This window comes from Nelumbo lutea, chromosome 1 (assembly GCF_056320005.1).
Source record: "Nelumbo lutea isolate HS-2025 chromosome 1, American lotus-T2T, whole genome shotgun sequence".
NCBI lineage: Eukaryota > Viridiplantae > Streptophyta > Magnoliopsida > Proteales > Nelumbonaceae > Nelumbo > Nelumbo lutea.
In genome coordinates, this window is record NC_142684.1 from 145,062,498 (window position 1) to 145,075,772 (window position 13,275).

The window sequence follows — 13,275 nt, forward strand, 5'->3', positions numbered from 1 at the left end:
AAAAAAGAAGGGGAAAAAAGGCCCTACAAGTCTAATGGAGGATTCCAGCTACATCCAAATAGGGAGATCACCAGTGTTGATTCTTTCCATATAGGCTTCCCAACAAAAACCACCAACCCTAAGAGGTATTGCTCTGCACCAAACCTCATCAACAGGGAAAGGGGGGAAAGTAGGACTGGTGGACTGACTTAAGACTTTGAAGAAAGAAGCACAAGAAAAGATGCCATTGGGGGTAGGTGTCCAAATTCTAGAATCCACCCTAGTGGGGTCTAAGACAACGTTATCAAGAAGTGCAATAAGGCTCGAAATACAATCGAAGTCCGAGTCCCTCAAAACCCTTCTTAGACCCAAGTTCCACCCAATCCCAGAAGTGGAAGAGGACGGGGTGGTGAAAGACGAGATTGGCTCATTTTTCAAATTAGAAAGAGCATACAAAGAAGGAAACTGATCCTTTAGAGGGGCACTCCCCACCTAGGTTTGTTCCCAAAATTTTATGGAGTTACCGGAATTCAAATCATACCTGATATTAGGGGAGAAAACTAATAGTAGGTCATGAATGGCTTTCCAAGGAGAATTGCTTGTGGTCCTAGCTCTGATTCCAACGTTCCATCCATTGTGCTCCAGCCCATGTGTACTTGCCACTATTCTAGCCCATAGTTTCTCCTTCTCCATAGGGAACTTCCACAACCACTTTACCAATAGAGTCATACTCCTTCTCCTAATACTCCCAAGCCCCAAACCACCACAAGTCTTACTCTTACACACTATCTCACAGCTAACTCCATGATCCCTCTTCTCCTCTCCCGGCTCCCACAGGAAATCATTCATTAGCTTCTCCAATGTGTTAGCAACCTTCACTGAGATTTTAAACACCAACAGGAAAAAGATGGGTAAGTTAGCAAGCGTGGCCTTAATTAGTGTAATTCTCCCACCAAGAGAGAGGTAGTGTTAGACAGTTTAGTATGCCCTTAGCTTCAATCAAGATGTACTTTATGATTTTATTGTAAATGAATAAAAGTGCATATTTGATTCATGTTCCCTTGGTATGTTTCTGTGTAATACCCTTAAACTGGACACTTAATGAGACTCGTGTTAGTTTAGAATGTTCACAGCCAGTGGGTCGGTCTGGGGAGACCTATCCTGACAAGGCTGACACTGTGGTGCCACCAAGTCGGTTGGGGTGGCTTGTCTCAGCTACCGGGGTGAGACCCTAGGCACATACAGTGTGGGATTAATTGAATCTTTGAACTGGACCAGATTTCCAGTATTGCCTGGACCTTGGAGATTGATGGGCAAAACTGGAAAGTTACACCCAACCCCTAGACTCGATTATGATACTGCACTAGGTGTCAGATTGGGTTGTCTTTGATATACCAATCAATGAGATCCTTAGTGGGGTTCAAAACCTGGGTATGTTGGGACAGTCTGAGAATTCATCTGAGTGGGTGATCATAGTGATAGGATCAGCCCCTTTGTCGGACAAAGGTAATGATCGGGTATGCACTCTCACTGATGGAAACCAAGACTGCCGGCAGCCGATTTCAATCGTTGAGATTTGCTTTGCAAAATATATTTTATATGAAATATAAAAAGTATATATATTATGGTTTTGAAATGTTTGCAAAAGGTTTTAATTCCCAGGATCCATACTTGAGAGAGTGCAACATTGTTCCTTGCAGCCGAGGGAGAGGTCCTCTCTTGTCGGGCAGTGTATGATCATTATGGGCTGAGGGGTTAAGTGTAAGGCCATTAAGGATAATACCTGATGAGCTAATCTTGCATCTGCCCACAGTCCTTGGGTGTTACAAGGTGGCTTGGCCCAGGGACCACTTAGGGTAAGTGTTGGGCCCATAAAACCCATCTGATGGGTTTCAGGGGGTGCACTATCCATAACAGTGTATTCAGCCAGGCTTTGTAACAAAGGCTGGGCTGAACCCATGTGGCTGATGTGTAGATCAATGTTTGGGCCCCACGCCATACAAGGAAGCCCAATTGTGCAGCAGTTTGGAAGGTTTAATGAATACATAACCCTAAATGGGCCTTAAGTCCATTTCGAACTAGGCTAATTTGATTAGTCTTTAAAGGGCGAATTCTGAGATAAGATCAGCTGATAGGATTGGGCCCACACCCTATCCACTCAGAGAGTCCAAGATCTAAATGAGATTTAGATTTGGAAACTTCCTAATTAGATTAGGAACTGGCTGATCTAATCTGCAGATAAGATAAGGTTTATCCCTTATCTTAAAGGGACTTCTAATCCAGATATGATTTGGGTTAGCAACTCCTAATGGGATTAGGAGTTGATCCCTTTAAGTCTATAAAAGGAAGAGGGGGCGGCAGCCTTTAGACACACAATCACCAGCAACAGTCTTGTCTTCAGAGCTGAGATCACAGATGAGAGAATTCTGCACCCTGCAAATTCTCTCTAGCCGCCTCCTTCCTGCAGCCGCCGCCTATAGCAGTTCGATCTCCATTGCTTGGGAGAAATCAAGATCGGATCTTGATTCCAATCTTTTGGAGAAAAGATTGGTAGGAGTTGTATTCACTAGCCGTCCAGGTGATTCTTGGGAAGAATCAAGTTCTTAGGAAGGACACTGCTGATTCTGCTCCACCCTGCACTGCGCCATCTTCAGTGGGAGCAGATTTTGGTTTCTACCTTGGGCGTGAACACCTCCGTTGAGAGATATTATTTCTTTGTATCAGATATTATCTCTCTCTCCTCCTTTTGATTCAGATCTGGTTCAGTTTATGGTTCAAGAATGATCCTTGAAAATATGATTTTCTAAATAGGGAATTCGATTCCCAGTTGAAGGGAAAGAAAAAATTTTTTGAAATTCGCCCCCTTTATTCCGCAATCTTGGGCGTCCATATGATGGATTTCCTATCCCTTCAGGTAGTTCTTTTTCCAGGATACCAGTTTTTTTTTCAAACCTTTCCACCACTGGGTTCCAAAAGATCTCTCTCATAGGATTATCACCTAATGGCAACCCTAAGTAAGTGACAGTCAACCTCTATGTGCTTGGTTTTCTCATGAAACACCGGATTAAGGAAATATAGATTGCAGCCTGATTGTCACAGTAGAGCTTCATTGGAGTGTCAACATTGTATCCCATCTCCTATAGAAGGTTCCTTAACCACACTAATTCATAAGTAGCATGTGCCATAGATCTATATTCTGCCTCTGCACTGCTTGCCACAGTTGTCTGCTTCTTACTTTTCCATGTCACCAGATTACCCCCAAAAAAAGTGCAATAGCCTGTATTAGCTCCTATCAGATATAGAACCGGCCCAATCAGCATCAGTGTATCCTTCTATTTCAAGTTTTCCACCATTTCTGTATATCAAACCACAACCAGGAGCCCCTTTAAATACCTCACAATCCTTAGAACTGCATCCCAATGTGAAACCAGAGGTTTCTGCATGAACTGACTTGCCACACTAACCGCAAATGAAATGTCTGGCCAAGTAATGGTTAGGTAGTTCAGTTTGCCTATAACTCACCGGTATCTGCGAGGGTCTTCAAACCCTTCACCCATATCACTGCTCAGCTTAGTGTTTGTTTCCATAGGTGTTTCAGCTGGTTTAGCACCTGACAAACATGTTTCTTCTAGCAAATTAAGAACATATTTCCTCTGACACAAGTTAATACCATGCTTAGACCTTACTACTTCTATCCCCAAGAAATATTTTAGTTTACCAAGGTCCTTTGTCTAAAAATGTTCCAACAGAAAAGTTTTCAACCTATCAATTCCCACTTTATCATTTCCAGTAATAACAATATCATCTACATACACCACCAGTAGGATCTTTCTTGCATGAGAGTCATGACTGAAGACTGAATGGTCAACTTGGCACTGTTTCATACCAAACTTCTTTACCACCTCACTGAACACCTTACCATCCTCCCCTTGAGCAACCAACCCCAGTGGTTGCTCCATATAGACCTCCTCGAGCAGATCACCATGCAAGAAAGCATTTTTGATATCAAGTTGATAGAGGGGCCAATCATACATATTACATAGCAGCAAGATTAATCACAACACGAACCTAACCAATCTTAGCAACCAGGGAAAAGGTCCCTATGTAGTCAATACCATAGGTTTGGGAGTACCCTTTGGCAACCAGTCTAGCTTTCAGCCACTCTACAGTACCATCAAGTAAGTACTTAACAGTATAAACCCACTTACAACCGACAGGCTGCTCACCAGAAGGAAGAGTGGTGAGATCCCATGTATGATTATGAGTTAGAACTGAGAGTTCTTCTTCCATTGCACGACACCATCCTGGAGAGGCAAGGGCTTCCTGGAAGCAGAAAGGTGAGTGAGAGAAACATAATTAGAAATAGGATGAAGGGTACATTTGTGTTTACCTTTCCACAAGGCAATGGGAAGATCAAGATTAAATACTGGGGTTGGGGCTAGTGTGGGAACAACTGTCGGATTTGTCGACAATGATGGAGCTGGAGGAGGAGTCGATACATGTTGGCGATGTGTATACACTTGACAAATAGGTGGTCGCACCGGAGGCAAGGACTTGGTCACAGCTAGAACAAGAGGAACAGACACCGCAACTAAAAGAGGAAGGGGAGGAGGTGATGAGGAGGAAGAAACATTACCGGACCCCAAGAAAAACAAAGTAAACTCAAAGAAAGTAACATCAGCACACACAAAGGAATGTCGAGAGCTAGGATAATAACACTTATACACTTTCTGAGTTCGAGAATAGCCAAGGAAGATGCACTTAATGGATCGTGCATCTAACTTGTCCCTTCCTGGCCCTAGATTATGAACGAAGCAAACACACCCAAAAACCCGAGGAGAAAGAGGAAACGGAGACAAAGTAGGAAACAAAGTGGTGAATGGAGAATGACCATCAAGGATAGACGTGGGCATCCGGTTAATCAGGAAGCAAGAAGTAAGCACTGCATCACTCCAAAAAGGTTTGGGTACATTCATGTGGTGCATGAGGGATCGAGTTGTTTCCAAAAGATGACAATTCTTTCTCTCAAACACCCCATTTTATTGCGGGGTGTAGGTATATGAAGTCTAATGGATAATGCCATGGTGGTCCAAGTATTCTTGAAATGCTGTAACGAAATATTCACGGCCGTTATCGGAACGAAAAATTTTAATGTGGACACCAAATTGGTTGAGAATCTCAGCATAAAATTTTTCAAAAATGGAAAACAATTTACTCATTTCTTTCATTAAATAAAGCCACATCATCCTTGAATAATCATAAACAAAAATGACAAAATATCTATATCCATTGTATGACATTACTTTATAAAGATCCCAAACATTTGAATGAACTAAAGAAAAATGACTCGATATACGATTATCAACCCTAAGACTAAAGGGAACACGATGATGTTTCCCCAACCGACATGATTCACAATCCAAAACAGAAAGATGACTCAATGAAGGAACCAAAGACTTCAAAACTTTAGCGAAGGATGACCAAATCAACAATGCCACTAGAAAGGAGAAAGAGATGACTGGAGAGTTGTTGACGTACTTCCACCATCGTCAAGGTAATACAATCCACCAACTTCATGCCCTCCACCAATCTTCATCCCCGTCTTGAGATCTTGAAAAACACATGAAGAATGGTAAAAAGTAATAGAGCAATTAAGAAACTTGATCAACTTACTAACTGACATAAGGTTAAACGGAAATTTAAGGACATACAAAACTGAGGATAAGGGTAAAGGGTCCATGTTAACATTACCAACACCACAAATGGAGGATGCGGAGCCATTAGCAAGGGTAACAGATTGTGATGTTGGGCAATAAGAGAGGGAAAAAAGCACACCTGGATTTCTAGTCATGTGATCGGAGGCTCCAGAGTCAATAATCCAAGGATTAGGTGTGCATGCCAGACAAGCAATACATGAGTGTGCGAGAGTGGTCGTGTTCTACTGAGATCTGGCCTGGACAAACCTCTCATACTCATCACGGGGAATACTCATCTCCTTCCCGGGAACATCTGTGGATGTATAGAGCATCTGATCAGCTGAACGACTCCTGTCTGAAGCTACTGTCACTAGTCATGGCATTATTGCCCAAGTCGAAGGTGGACCATGCAAATCATAGCAATAATTAAAGGTATGCCCATCCATACCACAATGTGTACATCTCCCCGAACCTGAACTACGTCCTCTACCACGGGCTCCCCTTGAATCTCAACCTCAAGTACGACCACCACCACAATAATATGTAAGTCCACCACCACTACTCCTGCCATATACCGGTCCACTGCTACCACTACGGCCAGACTGAGCTCCCCGAGCTCCACCTCTAACACCACGGCCCCTTGATACTGCAAAGGTTGATTTGTCGGAAACACTAGGGTTCTCGGTAGATCCAATAGAAATCCTCCTAAGTCGAGCAAACACCTCTTCTAAGGAAGGGAGAGCTGATCCTCCTAGTATTTGAGCCCACATTGGTTCATATTCAGACTTCAGCCCCACCAAAAATTGAGTCACATCTAGTTGTTGTTGTTGCTGAATTTTGACATCAGAAGTGAGGGGGTGATAAGCATTCAACTCATTACGGATGTTTCTCATACTAGCATAGTACTCTTCAAGACTCCGATTACCCTGTTGCAGATTAAAGTATTCCTGATACAGCTGATATACTCTAGTTGTGTTGTCTTGACCTGAATACAACTTCTTAGCATGGTCCCACACTTCTTTGGCAGTATCAAGAAACATGAAATTTACACTAATCTTTGGGTTCCATACTGTTCCATAACCATGTGATAATCTGTGCATCTTCTTGTTCCCAGTCATCATACTAATGAGAATCAGTGGAGGGTTTTTCTTCCCTTGTGTTTCACCTTCTTCTTTGACTTGAGAAAGACTTCTACAGATTTGACTTGAGAAAGACTTCTACAGTAGGGACCATCACACTAGTTTTGTTGTCACTGTTGTCTCCCATTGCTGAATTCGGCACACTGCACACTAAACCACACTACACATTGAATACATTGTTTTCAGCATGTATTATTGCTGAAAACTGCACTCTCTACACCACAACCCTACCCCACGACTACCTGAAAACTCACCACACTGTTTGAGAACCACTCCCCCTTCGAATCACACTGAAATTTGCATAAACCCTAGCACACAACAATCTGAATTCCCGCCATACAATCTGAAGCAGACTTATCATTAGATTCACAACAAGAAATTGCATAGAAACCTCTTACCTAATCACCCGAAAATCAGACCACACAAGGCACCCACTGCACCACACGAACCAGCCCTCTTCTCTTCATCGATTAGGGGAGGGCTTCTTACAAATCACGGCGACCAACCACGAACAGCACAACTGGAGGCGTAGAAACCTCCAAGGGGAGAGGGTGATCACTCCTTTTCAGCCCTTTCCCTTATTTCCAACTGATGGCGAAGAAATCAAGGGAAAACCCTAGACTAGCTGCGCAAATAACTTAATTCTGGACAGATCTGATTTGCTCAGTTTGGCTCTGATACCATATTAGGATTCGGCCTGCCCTTGAATCTTGTTAGACTGATAATAGTCAATGTAAAAGAAAGAGAGAAAGAGAGAGAAGAAGAAGATGAGAAGAGAAGAAAGGGAGAGAAAAATCTGGTTCGAACAAGAGAGAAAAGTCCCCCCCCCATTCGGTCAGATATGTTTTTATAATACTAATACTCTGGAAATGACACATGTGCCCCTACTTAAGTGAGGGACAAAAGATCCAACATAGCATTGCACATCAGCAACTTAAACATAAGCATAAAGACAAAAATACCCCTACATAGTCGACATTAACAGGGAGTATTGTGATATAGAGAGGTATAGTTAGGCATATTTATGTAATTACATGCCTTTTAAAAAAAGATAAAAATGTTACTGAATGGATCAATAGACCCTAACCTTTCCTCTAAATCTCAGTGCATCTCAGATGCAGCATTTTTAATTTAAAAAAAAAAAAAACTCTAGCAATTTAAGTGCCATGCACAAACATACCTGCTTTGCCTTATCAAATTGTCCACAATTTGCATAAGCATTTATAAGTGCCATGTAAATATGCTTTGTCACTTGAACTCCATCACGCTGCATTTCTTCATAATACTGCAAGCAGTTCAATAACCAAGTTCAATCTGGAGCTTGCCACTCCATACTTTCTGAGATTCTATGAACAATACTAATATTTTTCAAAAAATGAACTCATTACGCCATTAACCATATAAACAATACAAATTTTTGCATGTAAACAAGGCTCAGGTACACAATTTATCACACTGCATTTCTTCATAATACTGCAAGCACTTCAAGAACCAAAGTTCAGTCTGGAGGTCGCCACTCCAGCTTTCTGAGATTCTATGAATAGTACTAATATTTTTAGGGTAAATTGCTCAAACCTCCCCTGAAGTTTCTGACTGTTGCTGAAACCTTCCCTGAAGTTTGGTAATTGCAATCACCTCCCTTGAATTTTCTGACAGTTGCAAGTAGACCCCCTCAATTAAAATCCTCTAATAAGAGGCACGAAAATGTCAAAATTACCCATATGGTATTGACATTCATCACTTCATCATCAGGTATTACATGACATGTCAATTTGTTTTTGGTTTCTTATGTTTGTGTAGTATTAATCACTCCCATTTAGGTTACTGTTGATTCCAAATGCTACAAGACTAATAAAAAGATTTTTCAATGATAACGTGAACAGCTGAAAGTTGCCCAAGATCCTAGAAGCCAATTATTGTGGAATGAAATATTTTCTGGTCAAATAACACATCTAAGCAATATCTGTTCCATATGCATTGAAAAGTGCAAATAGTCCAACTTCCCCCTCTGATGTTAGTGTTCCAAAAAGAGGAAATCTCTAAGCTGTACATGTTCAACAAGAAGCAAACGGGCAAATCAACTTGAGGAAGCAAAGTCCATGAGGATGATAGATAGGTATTTTTTATGCTTTGTTATCATCTTTAGGATGTTGAGAAAATTTTCCAGGTCCCACCAAAAACTTAATGCTACTGAAACAAATACCTTAATAATGTCCTCTTCACATCCAGAGTTCCCAATCAAATAGCTGAATGTATGAGAATCTGGTTTTACATCTGCGCGTTCCATTTGCTTAAGAACCATCAATCCACCATGAACATTTTTCTGCAACAAGAAATTTGTCAGCAAGTGGAGTAACTCAAATAGTAGAGGACTGTGCCACTTCAAGTGGGGTAATTCAAACAAATAGTGCAAGAAAATCAAAATATTAGACCTCTTTAAGATATAGAAAGTACAACAAAAACATAAATTTCTTTCATTTTGATGAATTTTCTTTTTCATTTACTATCAATAAAAAATCAATTCCTACCTTACAGAGGTTCTGTACATTGTGATGCAGGAATGGAATCAGGGAAAGAAACAATGGTTTTCCCCCAATTCCTCATCCAATGGCTATTTCATAATTTCTGGGTGTTTTCGATATTAGTTTTTTAGAGTTCTTGAATTTATATTCTAGTTTGTTAGTGTCTCAAGGAATATAGTTAGTGATTTAAAAGGTGCACCTAAGCACACAAGCAAGGTGCATTTCAAGACCTATGCCTCACCTAGGCCCAGGCATAGCCCCTTTGAAAAGGTGTGTGCCTAGTGCACCATTGCCTCAGTTAAATTCAACACCCATAACCTAAACAAGTCCATGCAAGGGTCTTAAATTCTTAATCCATACACCCATAGTTGTCAAGGTGACGCCTAGGCGGGCACCTAGGCGACAAGGCACCCTCGGAGGCTCGCCTCGCCCAGTCGCCAAGTAGTTTTGTGCACTATGTTATAAAATACTTTTATATTTTAAATTTTTTGACAATATAACTATAAAAAAGGCATTATTAAACTATAATACTCATTTTATGTGTTTATGTACTAACTTCTTTTTTTTATTTTCTTATTTGTTAGGGTTTAATCAACACAAACATTGCTAACTGCCAAGGTTTTAAATTTCGCAACGTATTGGTCGATACATATCGTTTCGAAAGAGTTCTGATACATGGAACATGTATAATTAGATGGCTTCGTACTTTTTCGTTAGTATCGGCCTTGTACCAGACCGTTTCAGGTATGTATCGGTAGATACAACCCGAAACGGGCCGATACGCATTATGTATTAGCCGAATTTAATTTCCCTCTCCTTTTTAAATTTAAATTTAATTCATCTCTTCTCTCCCTATCATTAATATCAATTTTAATTAATCCTTAAGTTTGAGACGTCACTAAATGCTAATATCATTTAATTAAATGCTCAATTGAGTTACCTTTAATTTTGACATTTAATATGTCATTAAATGTTATCTAAGTCAAATAACGTGTTAAAAATCACAAACTGAAGGTAACAAGTTTCGAACACAAGTAATTTGCTTAAAACAATAATTAATTAACCATTATGCCAACCTTAATTGCTTATTAAAACATGTTTTTTTATACTTAAAGTAATCTTTCTTGCCTTGTGAATGTTTCCCAACAAATGCTAAAATTTGATTATTAATATTTATATAATAATAAGATGAATACAAATTATATATATTTATTAAAAATTAAGGTATATATTAACTTGTATACATAATAAATATTATCTAAATCTATATAATAAATATTAACTAATAAATGACTTCAAATAAATATTAGTATATATACACACACATACATTTTAATTCTTCTATTAGTTTTCAATAGTTACTAATTATATCCCGATACTTTATATAAATCATTAAAGAATGATTTTTATGTTTAAATAAATTAGTTAGAATCATATAAAACTCATTTTTATTGTTGTTCATATTTTTTAAGGATTTTTTTGGATTTTCTACTGTATCCATGCGTATCCTGATTTTTTGTCCGTATCTATGTGTTTCCAAAGCATATGTCAATACGTCTCTTAAAATTACCTTTCCAATACACCTTGCACTTCCAATACTTTGAACCTTGCTAACTGCTATATCGAACCCATGGTTCAAAGTATCGATACACCTCTGTGTATAGGCAGAGGTGTATCAATACTTATAACGATACACCCCCTACTTGTTTCTTTGTTTTCAATTTCATTTTTAAATATATATATATATATATATACATATATATATTATTTTAAAATATGGGTTCCCGAAAACACCTGTAAACATGTGTGTTGGGGCACCAAAGATACAATACAATACACCCGATACGGGGCGTGTCGTATCGAAGTTTTTATCCTTGATCGAATCCTCAAAGATTTCAGAACCTGAACCAATAAGCAAGGGTAGAACTTAAAATTTTGTCTAATCAAACACATTTTCTTCTTATAGATCTTCTTCTTCCACCTTTTATTTTCTTCTTTTCCTATAACAGAAGTAGGGGTTAAGCCCCTATATTTTTTTAATTTTCTTTCCTTTGTTCCTTTTCTTCTCATAAAATGTTGATTTTCTAAACTTAAAACATGAACTTTATACTTGTCTTATGAAAATTATGGATAATTATGAAGGAAAGATGGTTATGGAACCTAGGGAACTACCCTAGGATATATGGTTTTACTTAAAAAAAAAATCCATCGCCAAGGCGCCCGCCTCGTCGACTAGGCGACAAGGTGCCCCCCTGTCACCTAGCCTCACCTTGGCGCCTTAAAAACTATGCATACACCAAACGAGTTCATGCAAACCCAAACAAGTCCAGACCAGTATCCAGAGACCAGAATAGCCCTTTTATCATCAAAACGGAAAATAGAGACCCCAGAGCTAACTTCGAGTTCATTCATAATTGCGGCCAAAAGAAGCAACTTATCTAAGGATTCTTTTTAATTGTTCTCGAAGATTTTGCCTTTGGACAATTTGGCAACTTCCAACAAAAAAAAAAGAAAATCTTTAAGCTTCTATGCAATCAACACATAAGCAGCAACTTATACAACACATATATGTTATGTAATGTTTAATCCTTTCATGGCTCAGGCATGACAGTAGCATAATGGAATGGTTGACCAAAAACTAACAATAGAAGATAATTGAATTCATCTGTATCATGTACCATGTAACAAACAAAAAGATATAAACGCAATTTGTGCAGGAAAAAGAAAAAAGAAACTTCTGGATTTCTGTAAGAAATAAACAAATAAAACAGAATAGCACCATAAAACAACTCTAAGAAACTTCTTGCCTCTCAAGATAAAATTACTTACCTCTCTAAAATATCCAGCCATTATGGCATTGTACATGTTTGTTGTGGGCATTATATTCATTCCTTCCGAATCTTTTAACATTTGATATGCACCTTCAAACTACAAAGGGAAAAAGGAAAAGATTTATGAAAGACACCTCAATTTCAGAAAAAATAAATACATAAAACTTCTAGTAGAATTGAGGGATGACATGTATTGGAGATCTTCTTTTCCACTAAAGTTTATATACTTTAAGTATCTGTGTGGTTCTTTTTCTTTCCAGCTGATGGTTGGATAGTTGCACTTTCCAGATTCACCCTCCTCCAAAAGAAAACTTTCAAGAAATAATGACCATATCTATTTTTTTCCCCTTATCTTCATGTTATCCTTTGTTAAAAATCAAGAATGAAACTATATATTCAAATACAAGGGAAAAAAATTATATGTGTAAACTTACATCTTTCATTCTTACACATAAATTTATCATGCTCCTAAATGTCTCAGCATTTGGCTTCAAGTTATGACGTTGCATTGCTGAATACATTTGATGAACCTTCAGATAAAAATATGGAATAAGTAAAATAGAACATTTTAAATTTTATTCAAGTTCCAAATAAGTGGTTTCATTTATATAGGATCAATATCAGGAAACAATAGAAAAAATAACTAGAACACATAACATAGTAGATCCATAATCCATATTAAAAGATTCTAAAATATGAAATCTGGGCATTCATCAAAAGAGGTTACAAGAAAAGACAATTCAAGAATAGGTAAATTTAAACAAGCATTTCTAACTATTGAATTTAAAAATATTTCACTAATACAGAGTGAGCAAACTGAAGAAAAAGAAGAGAAATAATAAAAGAGAAGAAGAGAAAATAAGAGGAAGAGAATAGATGCCCAGGTAAAACTAAAGAGATACATAGTTGCTTTGAGAACAGTTAAGGAACTATGAAACGTAATAAATGAGAAGGGGGGATTAGGTGGCAGTGATCATACTAAGATGACAAATACTTGGCATATTTGTACATTTTTCATTCTTTATTCTCTCCCATATTCAATATATAAAGTCAAAGTTACCCATCAAATAAATAAATAAAAGGGCAGTCAGACTTCTTCCAACATTTT

The 13,275-nt window shown here is 38.4% G+C and overlaps 1 protein-coding gene across 1 annotated transcript in view; it reads right to left on the minus strand.

Annotated features, from left to right (window-relative positions):
• The window catches only part of LOC148878139 (pentatricopeptide repeat-containing protein At4g21880, mitochondrial-like), a 66,604-nt gene that overhangs the window by 15,960 nt on the left and 37,369 nt on the right, over nucleotides 1-13,275 (minus strand). Inside the window, exons 8-11 of the mRNA XM_088971868.1 lie at nucleotides 12,602-12,697; nucleotides 12,166-12,264; nucleotides 9,018-9,137; nucleotides 7,995-8,099 (exon numbers count right to left, since the gene is read on the minus strand). Of these exons, the coding sequence (XP_088827994.1) occupies nucleotides 7,995-8,099; nucleotides 9,018-9,137; nucleotides 12,166-12,264; nucleotides 12,602-12,697 (420 nt within the window). The remainder of the gene's footprint in view (nucleotides 1-7,994; nucleotides 8,100-9,017; nucleotides 9,138-12,165; nucleotides 12,265-12,601; nucleotides 12,698-13,275) is intronic.